The following is a 21288-nucleotide window of genomic DNA, read 5'->3' as shown; positions in this document are numbered from 1 at the left end:
CCCGGCAAGTGGAGTCGGAGCTCCAACTTTAAATTCTGGGTGGACATCCAGCGGGATACTTGCGTCCGTGGGTGTTGGTGGCCCCCCCCCCACTCAGATGGGTTGTGGGAGCCCGTAAAACCCTCCCGCCATAGTACTAACCACCCTAATGGCTGGTTCAAAGATGGTTACGGTCATGGAATGAGCGTTAATCACGGCCATAAATCCTTCCACCACTTCATACAGTTCCCCAAAGGGAACAGTGTGAGGATACGTACGATGATGACCTCTTGCGCAATGCACCTCCTTGGACCCTCAGTCGCAGATGCGAGGGGGCAAGTCGTGCAATTGTTAAATTTTTCATTTTATTGACATGTAAAATGTTGGCCCAGTAATTCCCTTCCAAATGCGCGAGTACGGTCGGGGTACTTACGCATCTGGCTGGATGAAATGCCGGTTTTCAGCATGCACAGTGCATGTGGGGAAAACCGGCATTTCCTGTCCTCTGAACGAAGGGGTTCAGAGGCAGAACGCGTGCGACTGCACAGGCAGCGCGTGCGCAGTATAATTCGCCGCTTTCATTAATGCTTTCAGTGAGGTCAAGTCATTACAACTTACACATGAAAAAAGCATGGGTACAGTTGCTCCAGAGGCTGCGGAGGAAGATATTTATTATCGTGGAGCTTCTGAAAGTATGTATGTCTGTATATATTTCTTTGCGTGTTATGTATATATTCCTTTACTTATGTGTATGAATGTATTATTTAATTATGACTTTCAGAGAAAGTAACTTATTGGAAAATCATAATTAAAAACATACATTCATACACATTAGTAAAGGAATATAAAACATACATACATATACGTAAAGGAATATATGTGGACATACATACATAACTCATTCTCACATTCCATTCACACAGCCACAATTGCTCCTTCTACCTACCGTTCTGAAAACCCTTTTTAAAAAAAAAAAATTTTAACTTTAAAACTTACTTAAAATTTCTTAAAATAACTTCCCTCCCTTTCCCAAACAAAAATATTGCATTTCAGAAGCTCCACGATAAAATATATCTTCCTCCGCAGCCAATGAACAACTTTACACTTGCTTTTTTCAAGTGTAACTTCTAAGGACTTACCCTCACTGAATCCATCATTGAAATCCACAAAGTTCACTGCGCAAGCGCTGCCTGTGCAGTCACACGCGCTGTGAATAGACCTCGGGTCTGGAAATGCCGGCGTTCCCCGCATGCGCTGTTCCTGCTGAACGCCGGCATTTCCAATGGCCAGATGCGTGAGTACCCCGACCGTACTCACGCTTCTGGCCGCGAATTTCTGGCCCTATGTCATAAATGTTATTCAGAATTTGTGGAGAATAATCTCTTCAGCTTGTACATAAATGCAGTGATGTGTGTGTATTGAGGTGTTTGAGAGATCAACGGTCTTGAAGGAGAACTGCCAGAGACAGCGCACTGTCCTCTGTCACCTCTGCAGTGTGGATTCAAATGTGCTCCAGACTGGTGAGATGAAAGGCTCCTCCACTTAAGATGCTTGTCAGGTTCCTTTGTGTATATGAGTTTGGGCACTTGGAAACCAATTCCTAGTGAGCGAGTACTCTCACTGCAAAACTGCTCATAGTTCAACATGTATGGGTCTCCCACAGAAATCATGGGAGAAGCCCAGGCCCCTCTTGACGGGGCCAGTGTTTAGAAACATGCAACAGGTGGAAGCCCTAAACAGGAGGTAGCGCTCACGGTCATGTCACTCTGTTTAGTTTAAGAATAACACGTTTTTAAATTACATCCAGGGCTGCATTTTTTTCAGATACAGTACTGAAGGATGAGGCAATTTTAGCACCTTACTGCTGGACTGTTTCATTCACTCTTGTGATTTTTATGTGGAGTGGCTTTTTCCTCCGTCACCTGACTTTGGCAATGCAGTTAAAAAACCAAGGCTGGGTACAGCCTGCAGCCACACACACGTCACTCGCTTGTGAAATCAGCATGTGCTTCCAGGTTCCTGATGCTTGCCGCTCATAACATTTCATTGGTGCTGGTCTGTGTCCTTATTATTCCCTCCCAGTGGCAGATACATTCTCCACTGCAGTCTCTCCTTGGACTGCAGATTTTAAAAAGCATCAATGAGTGATGGAGATGAAAATTCACAGCAAAACTGACTGACTGGTTTGTAAAATGGACAATAAGTGTAGGGGAGAGCACTTCTACCCCTCCCTTCAGACTCGTTTCTCTAGCTCCAAGTCAGATTCAGGATCCAACAATGAGCAGCTCTGTCAGGTCCACTGCAGACAAACCGCATGTACGATGCTCAGAATACGAATTGGCAGGTGCCTGAGCCTGAAACCCTCAGTACTCTTACTGTTGAGTAACTGTGGGGAATTAATATTGTCAGCTTTGGACTCCTGCTCTGCTGTTGACTGGGTCTGGAACTGACCTCAGCTAAAGCCAGTGAGTTTGGAAGCCAGAAATCATGGTGTAAATTCATAGCAGAGAGCCTCACTCAAAGGGTTTGAGATAGGGCTACCACGTCGAGTGCTGATTCTCAGACCTGCGCTCTATTTGAGCGTGCCTCCCCACTGGGAGCACAGGATAAGTAAACTTACCCTTTTGGTTTACTTGGAACTGGAGGTGATGCTCAATTCACAGTATCACAAAAAGGATGACTGATCATTTTGTTTATGTAATTAGATGTGGGATGAATATTTAATAAAAGTACCCCCTCCACCCCCGGCCCAATAAATGGCAAGAAAGAGGATAGGCAATTTTTACTCTGTTTCTGCGTGGCTCCCCCCCCGCTCAATACACAATATATATTACATTTCCTATGTACGTCGTGCACTCCTTATTTGTGCATCACCATTCTGTGACGCACAGTCACGCCTGCAGCTGTTCACTTCTACCACTAGGTGGAGCTTCCTAAGCTCCAGAAGCTGCAGATACCTATACCTACAGCATCACTAATGTCCTCTGAGGGAAATTTGCTTTATCCTGCAAAGCCACGGGAACTTCAATAGTTTTGGGGGCGGAACGGGGAAACAAAAATCTGTCGCCTTTTGGTACAGAGGTTGGCTGATGGATGGATTAAACTGGCTATAGTTGTAAGCCTGAGGCCTGGATATTGAGCTGCAAGAACTGGTTGAGGTAAGAAGTGATTTTATTCAATTTTTTCACTGAATAACAAAACCTGATGGTGAGAGGAGAGTAAATGGGTGTGACATTGGTCTTCGCCAGGAGCGCGAAACGGGCTCCTAGCGAATCGGATGCCTCTTTTACACTGCATCCGATTTTCTTTTCGATTGAAGTCAATGGACACGGCGTGAAACATGATACTGATTAGCTATGAGCCCGTTTCGCACTACTGGCGAAGACCAGTTTCACCCCCATTATATTCAGCCAGGGACTGCTCCCACGAAACAAAATCAGTAGTCAGATTATGGATTTGCCTGTCACATTGATTACAGTTTATAGTAGATACTTGATCACTACAGAAGCAGCATCCTTAAGCACATGCGCGTATTTTCACTGCTGTGGCCCAGCGGACAGCCTCTGAGGCATCACTTTCTAGTGCAGTTACCACAGAAACTCATTGCCCGAGGACTTCACCTGCATCAACTTTGAAGTGAAATCTGTAGTCTAGGAATTCCTGTCGCTGATATTAATGAATGTATGTTTGTTTTTAATTAATGTTTTTAAGGTGGTTCTTTTCCCAGAGAATAGGGGACCTGTGGAACAGGCTTCCGGCTCGTACAGTGAATGCTGATTTGCTGAATTCCTTCAAGTGAGAGCTGGACCTGTTACTGGCTGGGTCGAAGATTAGAAGGCAGGAAGGCAGATTATTATCTAAATGGCAATAGATTGGGAGAAGGGGAAGTGCAACGAGACCTGGGTGTCCTTGTGCACCAGTCGCTGAAGGTAAGCATGCAGGTGCAGCAGGCGGTTAAGAAGGCAAATGGTATGTTGGCCTGCGTAGCGAGAGGGTTTGAGTACAGGAACAAGGATGTCTTGCTGCAGTTGTACAGGGCCTTGGTGAGACCACATCTTGAGTATTGTGTGCAGTTTTGGTCGCCTTATCTGAGGAAGGATGTTCTTGCCATGGAAGGAGTTCAGCGAAGATTCACCAGGCTGATACCTGGGATGGCAGGAATGACGTATGAGGAGAGATTGGGTCGATTGGGCTTGTACTCACTGGAGTTTAGAAGAATGAGAGGTGATCTCATTGAAACTTATAAAATTCTGACAGGACTGGACAGACTAGATGCAGGAAGGATGTTCCCGATGGTCGGGGAGTCCAGAACCAGGGGACACAGTCTAAGGATAAAGGGTAGGCCATTTAGGACAGAAATGAGGAAGAATTTCTTCACCCAGAGAGTGGTGAACCTGTGGAACTCTCTACCACAGAAGGCGGTGGAGGCCAATTCATTAAATATATTCAAGAAGGAGTTGGATATATTTCTTAAGGCTAAAGGGGTATGGGGAGAAAGCAGGGACCAGGTACTGAATTTGGATGATCAGCCATGATCGCATTGAATGGCGGAGCAGGCTCGAGGGGCCGAATGGCCTACTCCTGCTCCTATCTTCTATGTTTCTATGTTTATCTTGTACCTTAATCAGGGCCAGAGTGGTCTCCTGGACTAGTTTCGATTGCTTAATAGGGTCAGAGAGGAATTTTCCAGATTTTTTTTGCCCCGCACCCAAATGGCCTGGGTTTTTATTTTCTTTGTTTCTCAGGAGATTATATGGGCCCGTAATTCCCGATAGGAGGCGTCTTGCATGTGGATGTCTCCTATCGGGGGAAAAATCTCCGCCCTTACCTGAGGGCTCCCAAGGTGCAGCCATTTCCGATCCTGGGCCTCTCCACAGTCGAAATGCTCATGGCCCAGGTATTCCAGGGGTATATGCATGGGCCAGGCGAGCCATTAGGAGAAGGGAATCCCCCTTCATACTTTTGACTGACAGACCTGTCAAAAGTATGAATGGGGATCACTGAAAAAACACATCAAAACATTAAATACATTTTTTTATCACGTTTTTAAAATGAGTTAAAATTACATTATTAAATTAAATATTTTAAACATTTAATTTTTTGGAAAAAATAATTAAAGTTTTTTACGGGGCTAAAAATAAACTTACCTTTTTTAAAAGTATTTTTTGAATTATAAATGAGCGAAATTTTTTTTTTAACTCTTTAAAACTCTTATGCTGGTAAAAACAGGCCTTACGCCTGCTTTTTTACCAGGCGTAAGATTTTTAAGTGATTTCAGCAGGCGGAGGTTCTGCAGAAAGCGGAACTCTCCACCGGCAGAGGCCCATCTCAAGGGCAGGCGTCCGATCTGTCAAGAGGATTTTCAGCGCATGCGCTTCGCATGCCTGAAACTGGCATTTCCGATGCCCCTACGGGTGTGTACACAGCCCATACACACCCATAGGCATTGGAATATATGGGCCATGGCTTCCGGGTGGGGTGGGAAGTGTACATATTGTGATGCACAAAACATCACAGTTGTGTGGGACAGGCTGGATAGACCAGTAGGACTTTACCTGTCCCTCATTTTACATATGTTCTTCGATAGCACTCTTCTATTGTAGTAGAGCAGTTAATCCATTCCAGGGGCAGCACGGTGGCATAGTGGTTAGCACTGTTGCCTCACAGCGCCAGGGACCCGGGTTCAAATCCGGCCTCGGGTGACTGTCTGTGTGGAGTTTGCACATTCTCCCCGTGTTTGCGTGGGTTTCCTCCGGGTGCTCCGGTTTCCTCCCACAGTCCAAAGATGTGCGGGTTAGGTTGATTGGCCACGATAAAAAAAAAAATTAAAAATTGGCCCTTAGTGTTAGGGGGGGATTAAATACACGGGGTTACGGGGATAGGGCTTGGGTGGGATGGCTGTTGGTGTAGGGATCGGGTGCTAGGGTATGGATAATCAGCCATGATATCGTTGAATGGCGGAGCAGGCTCGAAGGACCGAATGGCCTACTCCTGCTCCTAGTTTCTATGTTTCTATCCCCAGTTAAAATAATGGATAGAGAAATGTCATGCAAACACGTTAAAACATTCATCCGCTAATAGCAGCAACAGGAATTTCTAGGATAGAGTTTGCTGGATGCACATGTACTGAGAGATGGGATAGGTTGGTCCTCATTAATGAGACAGAAGAGAATACATTGAGGAGAGAGTGTAAAAGTGAATCTTCATACAGTTCACAATTGAGTACTATCAATCAGGATGTGTTCTCCCAGGGGTTTGTCAGAGAATTTTCCTTGCAGGTAGACTATCTTTCCACGGACAATAGTAGCAAAAACCTCTCCTTGTAGTCTGTGTCCAAGATATGGGGTCAACTGGAAGGGAAACAGAATTGGCGTCATTTAAAAAAAAAAGAAGCTTTTTTTGGAAAAGTTTCTGAAGGCGAGGGATGTCCCTGCCGGTAAATGGAACACTTTACCATTTTGGGCACCCAAGGACAGCATTAAGTGCTCATGAGCAAAGTATTGAAACGTATAAAATTCTTAGAGGGCTTGACAGGGTAGATACTGAGAGGATGTTTCCTCTGGCTGGAGAGTCTAGAACTAAGGGTCATAGTCTCAGGAAGAGGGGTCGGCCATTTAGTACTGAGATGAGAAATTTCTTCACTGAGGGCAGTGAATCTTTGGAATTCTCTACCCCAGAGGGCTGTGGATGCTCAGTCATTGAGTATATTCAAGACTGAGATCGATAGATTTTTGGATACTGAGGGAATCGAGGGATATTTGGACAGGGCAGGAAAGTGAAGTTGATGCAGAAGATCAGCCTTAATTTTATTGAATGGAGAAGCAGGCTCGAAGGACCAAATGGCCTACTCCTGCTCCTGTTTCTTATGTTCTTGTGTATAGCCGTGGTCAGAGGCCGAGTACAGCTTTCTAGACTGCCCCCATAATGTGGCTTAACCTCAAACTCTCGAGCATCCACGACTGCACCAGTGTGACATTTCTGAGTGAAAGCGCAAAATGAAGGTTAGATTTGCACCCACTGGAAACTAGACTTTGACTCCCCATACGTGGAACCCTTACAACCAGCAGACGGGACTTTTAGCCCACCAGTTAGGGCTGCATTTGAACCTGGAAACCTTCTGGTGAAAGGAGACTGTTCAACTTTCTGTACTTAGTCCCATGCTCCTTGTTTTATTTATGTGTTTTGGTGGGAAAGGCGGGGAGTGTGGTGTGGGGGTGGGGTGTGGTAGGGAGAATCTGGGTAGCTGTGTTTATATTTTATTTAAGCTATTTTCTGTTAACCATCCATGGCTAAGAGTGCTCTAGGTGCAAAAACTGCTCCCAAGCTTCCTACACTGCTTTGTTGAAAACAGCTACTAGAGGACAGGGAAGAGCAGCCTGGGTGTGTAACTCATTCTGATCAGTTCCTCCCTTTGTTAGGGGTGGAAAGAGGCCTAGTTTCTACTCGGCACCACCTCACAGTAGGAGTTACTGTAGGAATATGCAATACACCCGTTGTTACTTGGGATTAGCAGCCTGTGTCTGAGGGTTTCATGGTATCCTTTTGATTTTCCAGTACCTTTTAGGTCATCATGGCACCTGTCCCACACTCATGGCCACAGCCAGTGTCAGGCCTGGGACAGTCTGTCTCACATTTTCTGCCTCATCTGCTGAGTTTCTGTCATAAGGCTTCCCGTCTTACATGTGCTCCCTCAGTCAGTGCTTGGGGGCTGTCTGTCTCTCAATCACTGCACCAATTCTGCCAGTTCTCAGACTAGCTGCTAATGGAATTACTCAAGGAATGGGAGCACCTCATCTCAATATGGAGAAGAGGGAGCGAGAGGGGGCAGAGGCACTAAACCCCAGTGTACAGTGCTGACAGAAAATTGTGTGATCCTAAAGCCATTGTGCCCTCCAGGAGGAATTTAAAGGGAGAGAGGTTAAGCAGATTGCGTTAAGGACACTTACTTTGTTTTTGTGGTGAATTAAGGTCTCTCTCACCTGCAAACAACAATAATCAGTTACTGAGGTTATACTCGGACATGGAAACATCCTCATGGTGAAGGTGATGATGTGTTGGTAACCTACCTCAAACTCACTGTCGGGATCCCATATCACAAGGTCAGCATCCTTACCAGCGACGAGAGACCCCTTCCTATTCTCAATCCCACACAACTTGGCTGTGTTTTTACACATCAGGTTCACTGTGTCCTGCAGAGTGAATCCTCGCTGCTGTGCAGAGGTCCAGAACAGAGGAAGACCTTTTAAAAGAGAACGACGAGAGAGAGAGTGATAATAGCCAGTGCCCACCCCAATACTTGGATGGCAGGAAATGCCTGCTCTTCAGGCCCTAGCTGCCAACACATTTCTGATGTGTACCCCTAGGATGGCTAATGGCTTACCATTGTTGAGACCTGGCAGTGGTAAATGGCTCTTGAACAAAAATGAAGGATAGACTGCCCTATTACATTTTTTAATCCCAGCTAGGTAGGTTCTACATTAGTTTAGCTAATGAACTGGGAGATGGCCAGTAAGGTGAATGATTGTGGTCTCCATGGTAATAGTACATGGTCTTTGTGTCTGGCACATATTGGCCCAGAAATTTGGGTCGGGGGCTTCCCGCGGGTGCAAGCCCCCGACCTGCACTTATCTTGCGCACCGGCAGTTGAGCTGTAGGGCCCCGTGGAATTCCAATCCGGGGCCTGGCCCAGCTGCCAGCGCGCAGTGCTTGCGTGTCCCAGGGGCGCAGTTAGTTCGATGCGTCCCCTGGGATCACGTGGGCCATGGGCAGCCAATCGGAGGAGGGAAAAGCCCATTCATAAGTCTTGAGAGGACGTCCTGTCAAGACTTATAAATACTACGGCCCCAAAATAGCAGTAAACCTTCAAATAAATTTTTTTTTAAATCACACTTTTTAAATAAACTATAAATTACATTAAATAACTATTTTAAACAATAATTTAAATTTTTGAAAAAAATAATTTTATATTCTAACGGGGCTAAAAATAAACTTACCTTGCTTTAAAGTATTTAAAAATAATAAACCTGTGGAAAAAATGTTTTAATTTTAATTAATTGACCACTTACCTTGTAAAAAGCAGGCCTTACGCCTGCTTTTTACATTTCTAAATTCTAAAGACTTACCCTCCCAGAGAAACCTGTAAAAAAAACATAAGTTCAAAGCGCACGCGCAGATTCCCCCGCGCACGCATTCGACCTCTGAACCCCTTCGTTCAGAGGAACGGAAGTGCCGGTTTCCCGTGCATGCAGGAAACCGGCACTTCCATCGGGCCCACGCGTGAGTACCCCGTGCGTACTCACCCGTGGAGACCCGAATTTCTGGGCCAATGTGTTTACAGTACTTGGTGTTTGTGTTGACAGTAAATGGTCTATATGCTAACAGCGCACAGTCTGTTTGTTGACAGAACATTGTGTATGTGTTTACAGTAGCATAGTGGTTATGTTATTGGACTAGTAATCCAGAGACGTGAGTTCAAATTCCACCACGGCAGTTGGGGAATTTAAATTCCATCAATTAAATAAATCTGGAATAAAAAGGTGACCATGAAACTATTGGATTGTTGTAAAAACCCAACTGATTCACTAATGTCCTTTAGGGAAGTAAACCTGCCGTCCTTACCCGGTCTGTGGTTGACTCTTAACTGCCCTCTGAAGTGGCACTCTTTCGTATCAAAAAAAACTGCTACGATGGACTGCAGCGATTGAAGAAGGTGGCCCACCACCTCCTTTTCAAGGGCAATTAGGGATGGGCAATAAATGCCTTGCCAAATCCCGTGAATGAATTTTAAAAAATGGTGTATATGTTAGAAAGAACTTGCATCCCCAGGACGTCCCAAAGTTCTTCATAGCCAATAAATTACTTTTAAAATGTAATCACTGTTATCTCGTCAAACATGGTCCCACACACAACAATGAGATAAAGGACCAGTTACTCTGTCTTGGTGGTGTTGGTTGAGGGATAAATGTCTTGACAAGACACCAGGGAGACCTCCCCAACCCTCCTTCGAATGGTGCTTGGACACCTCAGCGAAAAGACAACACCCGGCTATGTAGCATTCTCTCTGCATTGAAGTGTTGGGCTAGATTATGTGGCGTGGAACTTGAACCCAAACCTTTCTTATTCGGAGGCGAGAGTGCTACCGACTGAGCCAAGCTGACATTGCTGACAGTACGCGGTCGATCTGTTGACAGTACCCTGTCTATATGCTAACAGTGCATGTGTTAACTATTTGAATTTAGCTGACACAGATCTGACTCACCAAATTGCAGAGAGGAAATTCCTCCCCATGCTTTGAGGAAGTCTCCAGATTGTAGCAGTTTGAGGTCCGCAGTGCATGGAGAATGGTCGGAGACTACCATGTCTATCTTTCCAGCTTTCAGTGCAGACCACAGCTGCTCCTGTGTGGGAACAGACAGTGAATGACTAGCACCACAATCACTTTAAGACCAATGTAGTCTATGACACTAGAGCATAGGCAGTACAATAATAATAACTGCATTTATCTAGTGTCTTATTACATCAACACATCTCAAGGTGGTTCACGCAATCAATTATTTTTGGAGTGCAGTGACTACAGTTATGTAGGCAAACAATGCACCGACAATGAAGCAAAATATTGCGGATGCTCGAAATCTGAAATAAAAACAGAAAATGCTGGAAATACTCAGCAGGTCAGGTAGCAGCAGTGGAGAGAGAAACAGTTAACATTTCAGTTCAATGACCTTCATCAACCTGAAACATTAACTGTTTCTCTCTCCACAGATGCTGACGGACAATGAAGGGTTGGTATTTTGGACAGTGCTCTGTTGGACTATTTCAGTTCAGTAATTTTGTTACCATTTGTTTTTCAGTAAGCCCTTTCTTTCATCAGTCCCACTGGCCTGACTCTCTTGGTTCCAGTAACATTAATCATCGTCTGAAGCCAAGCTTGGGTTTACAAATCTTGCAGATTTCAGGAGGAAAGGGAGGGTGAGCTTGGTAAGCAATTCTACAGTTTGAGAATGGGTTGGAATAGGAGACAGTGCAGTGAAACTGGATTTCAACACAGTGAGGATGCAGGTAGGATAAAGTATTTGGAACTTAGAAGGAAAGTTCAGAGGAGCATTAACCACAGTGCTACTGATAAAATAGAGACAGGTAAGGTTGCAATTAAAAGAGATGTAGGAGTTTAGATTTGAGATGGAGATCACCTATCAGTTTAAAAGGTTTCTCTTATAACCTTTCCTGAAGTGTGTTAAACGCCTCTCTCACGTGGGAGCAGTGTATGGGCAGGATTTTAACTCGGGTGCGGGATGGTGTTATGTTATCCGAATTTCGTGTTTCCCACACGAATCTAAATGGATGTGGGAGATTGATGCAATTTTAACTTAAGTGGCCAATTGATTTCCAACGTGTGGGAAGCCTTTGCAAATGGGTTTTTCATGACTGAAAGTCCCCTCCGATGATGTCATCATTGCTGCATTTAAGGTCCACAACAAGCCTTGCTTCTTCTGCAGGCTTCCAAGCTTTCTCCATTTGGTGTCAGGGGGACCTGCAGGAAAGATGACAAGCAGGAGGCCCAGATCATCAGCTCGTTTCGATGAGGTGGCCCTGCAGGCATTGGTGGTTGGGGCTAGGGCCAACAGGGAGGTGCTCTTCCCTTCCTCAGGGAGGAAGAGGCCTCCCAAGCAGACTAAGGCAGTGTGGATGTAGGTGGCTGAGGTGGTCAACTCCTTGGGAGTCACATGGCGAACCTGAATTCAGTGCCGGAAAAGATTTCATGACCTTCAGCACAGTGGAAAAGTGAGTATGAATTTCCCATCACCCTCAATCTGACCCCCATTGCCTTTCCTCACCAGCACTCAGCTTTAGCAATCTCTTCCTCCACATCCCACTTGACACTGACATCCATGCACCCTTACCCATTCCCTCTCTCTCTATGCTCACATTCACATAACTATTCAACTATGCAGCCCTCACACTCCCTATCACTCTGATGCTATGAAAACAACTGACAACACACAGGGAGGGCACTTGGTCTTGCCACCTCACTCCATCTTTGTCTCCTTCTAAGTATGTATGCTATGGATTCTCTACACTCACTCCTTCATTCTCACTCAACCTCCACTTGTCTCCCTCATTGCAGGAAAAGAGAGCGAGCGAGGACAGGAGGATGGACAGCCTCTATAGTCCACCTGACCCCCTGGGAGGAGGCAGCACTCGAAATAGTGGGACTGGAGGATGATGCGCATATGGGCGACGGACAGACGGGTGCAACACAGCAAGCTGGTGACAGAAAAGTTTCCCGTCTCTCTCTTTGACATTGCATGAGTCGCTGATAATGATTGTGAAGCTGTAACAGATGGACTTATGAGCATCTGCAAAAAGCTATGTGCATGTAGCCTTGGCATCACATCTCTGACTCTTTCCTTTACTCCCCCACAGAACCATCACAAGCATCCGTCCCCCCTAGCCAGGAAGTAGAGGCTGAGCAGCCAGACTCCCCAGAGGAAGTTGCAACCTCTGAGGGCGCAGCATCACCAGAAATCTGCGCCCCCAGCACCAGCGCAGACACTCGCACCTCGGTGGGACCTTCGGGACATAAAGTAGTGTTGTCACCTGGTGTATCACAGCTCACAAGTGAGCAGCAGCAGATTGTGGAGACAGGGACAGCAGTGGAGAGTCCTAGTCGGAGGGCGCAGGACTCTGCCAGCTCGGCTCAGCAGCATGTCGACCCTCTGCCTCTGGGTCCATCCATGAGATCAGCGGTGATGGAACTCCAGGAACAGATGCAGGAGTTTCTGGCAGGTTTTGTCTCTAGGGTCGCTGCGAGTGTGGAGCGAATGGAGGAGTCCATAGCGACCATGACCAGAGCCTTTGTGGAGTCATTGGCGCATGAACGCATCACCACGGAAAGGATGGCAACCTCCATGGAAAGGATGGCTACTGCCATGGAGGAGCTTATTCGCCAGGGTATGGAAAACATGGTCATTGTTCAGAATAGAATGACATCTCTTGAGGAGCGATGGGCATCTATTGAACAGAGAAACCAGACCTTCACGGAAGTCCTTCTGAGTAGGACTGCCATTGCAGATACGGGTCCCTATGGCCCCCCTGATGTGCAGTAAGGTGCTCTCCAGCCACTTGCAGGCGCTGAGAGGGACCTGACCCATGAGAGGCAGGTTGGTGGCAGACCTCAAGGAAGTGGGGGCTCCTCTCCAAGTGCTCACACTTCCATGCCACTGCAGAGCCCTACCGGAGTCCACACCCAAGTGAGATAGGCGTCTCAACCCCTGCACAACCGCAGGAGCAGCAGTCTGTTGACGAGCCCTCATGGGCTCGCCACCTCAGAGGACGCCTGCCAAAGGTGTCGAGACAGGAGCAGCAGCAAGGTGAGCAAGGGGCCTCCACATCTGCTGAAGCCACAGGGGAGGCACCATGTAGGAGCACGCGTAAGAGGAAAATTCTACACAAATAGTCTCAAAGGTAGTCACTTGGGTGCAATTTTGTGTTTACTGCAAAAATGCCATCACTTTGTTTAATGTACATAAAATTTCTGATGGCAAATGTTGCAGTTGTATCGTCTGTCATTTCACTAGTGGGACTTCCACATTGAGGGCTCAGGCATACTTGCAACTGTCAGAATGGTGGTCAGAGTGCTAGGAATCCTCTGGTTCTTGGCCATTGTCAATGCTCTGGTAAGAAGCTGCGAGGCAAAAGTGTTTGTTTGACTAGGCTAAGCAAATCTGGACAGGATGAGTGCATTCCTTGCATCCAGGGCAGCAATGTTCTCGCGTAATGCTGCCGCTGGTTGATGGGCCTCTGCAGGATGTTCGTTTTCGCCCTTCTCCTCCTCATCTGAGGAGGATATGTGAGGAGCCACTTGGTCCTCGGGAATCTGCAAGCCACGATGCTGTGCCATGTTGTGAAGTGCACTGCAAACTACGACCATTCTGGAGACCATGGCTGCTGAGTACTGCAGGGCTCTATCTATCCAGGCATCTGAAGCGCATCTTCAGCAAACCGATGATTTGCTCGATTATGGCTCTGGTGGACATGTGGCTGGAGTTGTAGCTCTCCTGAGCTTCGTTGGATGGTCTCCTCAACGGCATCATTAACCACGTCCTCAGGGGATAGCCCTCGTCTCCAAGTAGCCATCCGTTAAGTTGGTCTAGCGGACTGAATAGCGGAAGCACGCTAGACTGGCGCAGTATGAAGGAGTCATGGCAACTGCCAGGGTACATGGCACAAACATGGAAAATTTCCTTCTTGTGGTCACATACCAGCTGAACGTTAAGGGAGTGGAAGCCCTTGCGGTTGACAAAAATACCTGGATTGCGATGGGGTGCCTTAAGGGCCACGTGTGCAGTCAACGACACCCTGCACCCTTGAAAGCCTGCCAGGTGAGCTAATCCAACCGCTCGCGCCGTGACACTTGCTCGATCCTTGGTGAAATGGATGTGATTGTGTGCGAGGGCAAAGAGGGCATCGGTTACCTGCATGATACAAGTGTGTACGGCCGCCTGGGAGATGCCGCTGATGTCTGCTGCTGATCCCTGGAATTAACCTGAGGTAAAAAAGTTGAGTGCGGTGGTGACTTTGATGGCCACTGGTAACTTTGATGGTCACTGGTAATGCTTGTCCACCTGGTCCTCTGGGCAGCAGGTCTTGCTGTAGCATTGCACAGATGTCAGTCACTACCTCTCGTGAAAGTCGGAGCCGCCTTTGGCACTGCTGCTCAGACATGTTGAGCTAGCTGACCCTGCGTCTGTAGACCCTGTTTGGGGGGGTATCTCCTGCGCCGACGGGCTTCCAGGCGCTGGCCCCTTCTGGCCTGTGCAGCCTCAGGTGGGTGAGCAGCAGCCTGGTGCTACTGTTGCTGTTGCTGGTGCTGCTGTTGTTCCTGGTTTTGCTGGTGCTCGAGCTCCTCTAATGCCCAGATGGGAAGGAAATAAGTCGCTCCCATGCTTCTGGTATATGCCTCCGTTGAGGAAGCGCTGAGTGAAGGTGGCGAGGGGTTTCCCAGGAGGTCACACTGGAGATGGGTGTGAGGCTCCAACCTTCCACAGGTGTGGTTAAGCCTTCTAAAAGTTGCCCCAGACGTGAGACCACTAAGTCCTGCCACCTGCAAATGATGGCTGATCGAATCTCCTCTTTAATGGTTGACCTGCAGTTGATACTCAGCAATCCAATAGTGCTCCCGCCAGGTTTCACCATCGTGTTTCCCACCAGGCATGTTTCATGTGGGAAAAGGGTTAAATTCGCAAGGGCCTTTTAAAATAGGATTATAGAGGCCATTTAAAGTGTTTGTTAAGGGCCTTAACAACCAGTCCCGCCTGTTGGATGCGGGACGGAGCCGGGACCATCAGACACGCCCAAGTTAAAATTGCTTGGAGTCGGGATCCAGGCTGGTGGGGGGGGGGGGTCCCGCACACCAGTTTTTGCAACTTTAACCCCCCGCACGCCTCCAATCCCGCCTTCTTGGCTCAATGAAAATCCTGCCCTACAAGTCTTAGTTCAACTCAAATGAGTTAAGAGTTGTGAGGAAAAGTCAAAGTGACATCAGCAGACACTGACTTTAGTAGCTGCTGACGCAATTAACTTCATCAATTCACAATCCAGACATTTGGAACTTTGGAAAACAGACGAGTTATACAGAGAATCTGGCTATCAGGACAAACTTTGGGGTGAGGGAGTTTGACAATCAGGACCCCCTCTAAACATTGTAGTTTTAATGACATATCTTCATTCTGGAATGAAACCTGTAATTTAAAATTGGACTAATTAATAAAATGCAGAATCCGTACCCGATTGTTTCTTGTCCTAATCGGAGGGCAGCACTTGTATTGTGTGGCACCGTTTGGTATGTCTTCAGCAGCCAGCGAGAGATAATGGTGAGTGGTCTCGACAGTCAGCAGAGCCCCTGCTTTGCGAGCTTCATCTATGATGGGTAGGGCTTCCGCAGTGGAAAGATGGACAATATGGCAGTGAACTCTGGGACAGAGAAGAGCAGAAAGCAAGCGTGATTTCTAAAAACAACTGGACTATCCATCCACTGATGAACCAAATTAGCTCTGAAAGGTATGCAGCATTTGTGACCTTTTATTTTTTGGGAACTTATGATCACACTACTGTTTAGGCTGTTTCTAGGGCTCTGAGTGACGAGGTGCATTAGAATGGAGTGAAGGGTCCCTCCCTCTTTGACAGGGAAATGGGCGATGGCAGTGGTTTGGGAAACTGTGCTCAGCACCTAGATTCAAATACAGCACAGGGATGGTGCAGTCAGGGCCATCTCTAATTTAAACCTGGTGATTGCTGGGAGTATGGGAATGAGTTGGAGAAGTAGTATTGAGATACCAAAGGGACAATCGAGCTTTTGCATAGGCCAGTGTGTTCTCGAGCAAATTATGGTCCTTCCTGTGTTTAACTTTCCGTGTACGATGGACATATACCCAGATTTTGCCATTGTCTGAGAGATTTTCACAGGCAGGAGACACTGTGTGTGACGCTAGGACTCCCTGGGCCTTTTTTGGATGGATACAGATTGTTAAGATGCAGCTACAACTTGGGCTAGATTTTCCACCAATTGAGATTGAATTGGACAGTAAATTTAGCTCAACCAGTTGTGGTCCTGGCATAAAATTGGGAAGAAAACTTTTTAGTTCATTTTAATCCTCCCCCTCCTCAATATAAAAACACACCATAGAGTATGATCTTGGCCAGGACACAACTGCCCCCTCAAGTTGCCTTTATACCCACTCCAGTTGTCTTAATACCTACTGTCCTCACTTCAGTTGCCTTACTCGTCACTGCCCCAACTCCAGTTGTCTTAATACCTACTGTCCTCACTTCAGTTGCCTTACTCGTCACTGCCCCAACTCCAGTTGTCTTAATACCTACTGTCCTCACTTCAGTTGCCTTACTCGTCACTGCCCCAACTCCAGTTGTCTTAATACCTACTTCCCCCTCTAGTTGCCTTTATACCCACTACCCCTTCTTCAGTTGCCTTTATGTCCACTGCCCTTATGCAATTGTATTAATATTCACTGTGCCTACTCCAGTTGCCTTTTATACTCACTCTAGTTGCCTTTAAGCCCACTGTCCCCAATCCAATTCCTTTTTGCCCACTGCCTCCACTCCAGTTTCCTTTATGCCCTCTACCCCCTTTCCAGTTACCTTTATACCCACCATCCCCACTCCAGTTGTTCTTATTCACTCATTTGCTGTTGAGAAAATTATTTTATGCAAACGTCAGAAAATGCTGCGCCCCTAGGATCATCCGGAACACTGGGATTAACAGTTTGCATATGTTTTATTGAGTATTTTAGAAGGCCACCTTTCAGTGCAGCCTGTGCTGTGATTGGACTTTCTGTGCAGCTAGAATAAAATTCTTACCTGTACTGGAGACAAAGTTTAATAACTGTTCGAATGGCTTCCACTTCCATCTCATCAGGTCGGGTCGCCAGGAATGTTGTGTAATCACAGGGGTCTGAGGACAGAGTCACATGTGACACAATGAAAGAGAGAGATGGAGATACAGGGAGGCAGGCACAGAGGAAAATACAGTGAGGCAGTGACTTGGGGAGAGACAGGCAGTGACATGGGGACAGAAAAGGGCAGAGGCACAAAGAGGGAGATAGAAGCAGAGGCACGGAAAAAGCCGGAGGCATGGGGAGAGGAAAAAGTAGAGGTATGGAGGGAGGCAGAGATGGAGAAGCAAAGAGAGAGGCGAGACATGGAGAAAAAGGCACTGACAGAGAGGCAATGACACAGAGAAACAAGGACTTTAGAGACGCAGTGATGGAAAGAAGCTGAAACACAGAGAAGCAAACTACAGTAGTACCACACATCTTACAGCGCAATCTATTTATGAAAGGCTGAAATCAGAATGAATACTTATCACCTAAGTCATTTATCAATTTATGATTAAATACTTAACCATAAAAATGATTGGTGGATCCATGGGAGTGTCACTGGAATGCAGCTAGCCAGGATTGGATGATTGCAAAAATAGGATGAGTATTCTTGAGTTTCGCCTCATAATTACTTCTCTTACTCAGCAGCCGTTTAAGTATTTTAGGTTAAGTCTGTGTTGTATATGGCTCTTGATTGGGAACACTGTACATGGGTGGTGAGTGTAAAAGTTGTACGTGATCCATGTTGGTGAACATTGTACATGGTCTGTTGAGAAAAAGAAGCCCCTGATGGTATCAGTGGTCCTTCTCATTCCATATTTCTGCATATTGTTATATTTATATTTATCCCTCAACTAACACTTAAAGGTCCAGAGATTGTGAAAAGCACTACATCAATTCTTTCTTGCTAGCTTGCTTGTCTTTGCCTGACACTTACAAGATTCCACAAACAGCAGTGAGATAAATGACCAGATAACTTGTTTTAGTGATGTTGGTTGAGGGATAAATGTGGCCAGGACACCGGGGAGAACTCCCCTGCTCTTTCTGAAATAGTGCATTGGCATCTTTTGGGCCCACCTGAGAAGACAGGCAGGGCCTTGTTCAATGTCTTATCCGAAAGATGATACTTCTGATAGTGCAGCACTCCCTCAGTACTGCACTGAAAGTCAGCCTAGGTTATGTACTCCTATCTCTAGATCTGGAGTTGAACCCACAACCATCTGACAGGTGAGAGTTGCTACCACTGAGCCAAGCTGGCACTTATGGATATTATTCATGCAGTTAACTGATTGGAGATATCCCTCTTAAAATAATACAATTTAAAAACAGGCCAACTATTGGAATCAACCATTTATAGGGTATATTTGACAGATAGCTCGATCCTTGCATGGTTATTCTCCATTACAACCTCCATCCCTTCTTATACTTACTGTTTAGTAGAGGGGTCACATGCTCCAGCTCTCTCTCTGCATGGAACTGATGAAGCAATACATATTCAATTAGCTATTTCATGCTTATCGTGATGAGCAATGTCACCACCTGGAATACTTTCCAGTTTGTTGTCCCCAGTGTTGGGTCAGATCAGGTACAGCGTAGGCTAGATCCAGAGTAAAGCTCCCTCTACACTCTCCCATCAAACACTCCCAGGTCAGGTACAGCGTAGGCTAGATCCAGAGTAAAGCTCCCTCTACACTGCCATGGAGGGAGTGCAGCGAAGATTCACCAGACTGATACCTGGGATGGCAGGAATGACGCATGAGGAGAGATTGGGTCGATTAGGCTTATATTCGCTAGAGTTTAGAAGAATGAGGGGATCTCATTGAAACTTAAAATTCTAACAGGACTAGACAGACTAGATGCAGGAAGGATGTTCGCGATGGCAGGGGGAGTCCAGAACCAGGGGGTCACAGTCTAAGGATAAGGGGTAAGCCATTTAGGACTGAGATGAGGAGGAATTTCTTCACCCAGAGAGTGGTGAACCTGTGGAAACCTGTACCACAGAAGGCAGTTGAGGCCAATTCATTAAATATATTCAAGAAGGAGTTAGATATATTTCTTAAGGCTAAAGGGATCAAGGGATATGGGGAGAAAGCAGGGACCGGGTACTGAATTTGGATGATCAGCCATGATCTCATCAAATGGCGGAACAGGCTTGAGGGGCCGAATGGCCTACTCCTGCTCCTATCTTCTATGTATCTATGTATCTTCCATCAAACACTCCCAGGTCAGGTACAGCACAGGTTAGGTACAGAATAAAGCTCCCTCAACACTGTCCCATCAAACACTCCCAGGGCAGGTACAGCATGAGTTGGATACAGAGTAAAGCTCCCTCTACACTGTCCCATCAAACACTCCCAGGGCAGATACAGCATGAGTTGGATACAGAGTAAAGCTCCCTCTACACTGTCCCATCAAACACTCCCAGGGCAGGTACAGCATGAGTTGGATACAGAATAAAGCTCTCTCTACGCTGTCCCATCAAACACTCCCAGGGCAGGTACAGCATGAGTTAGGTACAGAGTAAAGCTTCCTCTACATTTTCCCATCAAACCTGGTCAGGTACAGCACTGGTGGGATCTGTGCTACATCTTTTGAGATTGGTTAACAAGCATGCACCTCCTAGAATACCCAGGTTTTAGTTTGGGAGCTGAATCTCATTTTACATTGAATAAATTGATGGCTATTTCCTATAATCAGGGGAAATAAAGAACAGGGGTGTGTGTGTAGGGGCTTTTCCACCAGTTCAAAGTGTTCCTTACAATTAATTATGTTGAAGCACCATGTTTTGTTATATAGGCAAATCTGGCAATCATTTTATGCATAGTAAGATCACAAAAACAGCAATGAAATGGATGACTAGTTAATCGGGTCTTTGTAATTTTGGTTGAGAGGAAAATGTTGGCCAGAGCAAGTATTGGACTAGGCAGACAAACACAGCTTTAATATCTTATCCAAAGGACAGCGCCTCAGTGCTCGTTGAGTACTGCACTGGAAAGTCAGCCTGGATTATATGTAAGATAGCGGTAAGATAGCTATCTGAAGCAAGCTCAGATCATTAATCAATATACCATAGAACTGAGGCTCGGAGAGCACAAGGTGGCAGCTTTTACTGGAATGGATTTTACAGTAGTGTGATTCGGAATATAACAGCTGGCCACGTTTTACACTTCGGTACCCTGAGGTCCATGATGTTCCACCCATTAAAGTGAGTGAGCAGAGATTACAGGCTGGTGGGAGCACAGGTATAACCTGAGCTCTCTGGATGAAGACATTGTGGGCCTCTGAATTCACAGAAGGCCTGGCTCTGTACTTCACACTGGGTCTGTCTATCCAGAGGGTCCTCTGTATATCGGATTGGAGTTCACACTGGGTGTGTCTATCCAGAGGGTCCTCTGTATGTAGGACTGTACTTCACACTGTGTCTGTCTATCCAGAGGGTCCTCTGTATATCGGATTGGAGTTCACACTAGGTGTGACTATCCAGAGGGTTCTCTATATTGGACGAGTTCACACTGGGTCTGTCTATCCAGAGGGTCCTCTGTATATCGGATTGGAGTTCACACTGGGTCTGTCTATCCAGAGGGTCCTCTGTATATCGGATTGGAGTTCACATTGGGTCTGTCTATCCAGAGGGTCCTCTGTATGTAGGACTGGAGTTCACACTGGGTCTGTCTATCCAGAGGGTCCTCTGTATGTAGGACTGGAGTTCACACTGGGTCTGTCTATCCAGAGGGTCCTCTGTATATCGGATTGGAGTTCACACTGGGTCTGTCTATCCAGAGGGTCCTCTGTATGTAGGACTGGAGTTCACACTGGGTCTGTCTATCCAGAGGGTCCTCTGTATGTAGGACTGGAGTTCACACTGGGTCTGTCTATCCAGAGGGTCCTCTGTATATCGGATTGGAGTTCACACTGG

General features: G+C 46.5%; 1 protein-coding gene across 1 annotated transcript in view; it reads right to left on the bottom strand.

The window, feature by feature from the left end:
* Positions 1 to 3132: 3132 nt before the first annotated feature.
* LOC147116026 (allantoinase, mitochondrial) overlaps positions 3133 to 21288 on the bottom strand; it is a 44929-nt gene continuing 26773 nt past the window's right edge. Inside the window, 7 exon segments of the mRNA XM_085990747.1 lie at positions 3133 to 6329; positions 7926 to 7958; positions 8046 to 8218; positions 10238 to 10376; positions 15765 to 15951; positions 17353 to 17446; positions 18803 to 18848. Coding sequence (XP_085846873.1) covers positions 6192 to 6329; positions 7926 to 7958; positions 8046 to 8218; positions 10238 to 10376; positions 15765 to 15951; positions 17353 to 17446; positions 18803 to 18848 — 810 coding nt within the window. The 3' untranslated portion in view covers positions 3133 to 6191.

This window comes from Somniosus microcephalus, chromosome 6, assembly GCF_052327205.1.
Source record: "Somniosus microcephalus isolate GS21.2 chromosome 6, FLI_Smic_1.0, whole genome shotgun sequence".
In the NCBI taxonomy this organism is placed as follows: domain Eukaryota; kingdom Metazoa; phylum Chordata; class Chondrichthyes; order Squaliformes; family Somniosidae; genus Somniosus; species Somniosus microcephalus.
The sequence above is the reverse complement of the archived record's forward strand: the minus strand, read 5'-3'. Positions and strand labels throughout refer to the sequence as shown.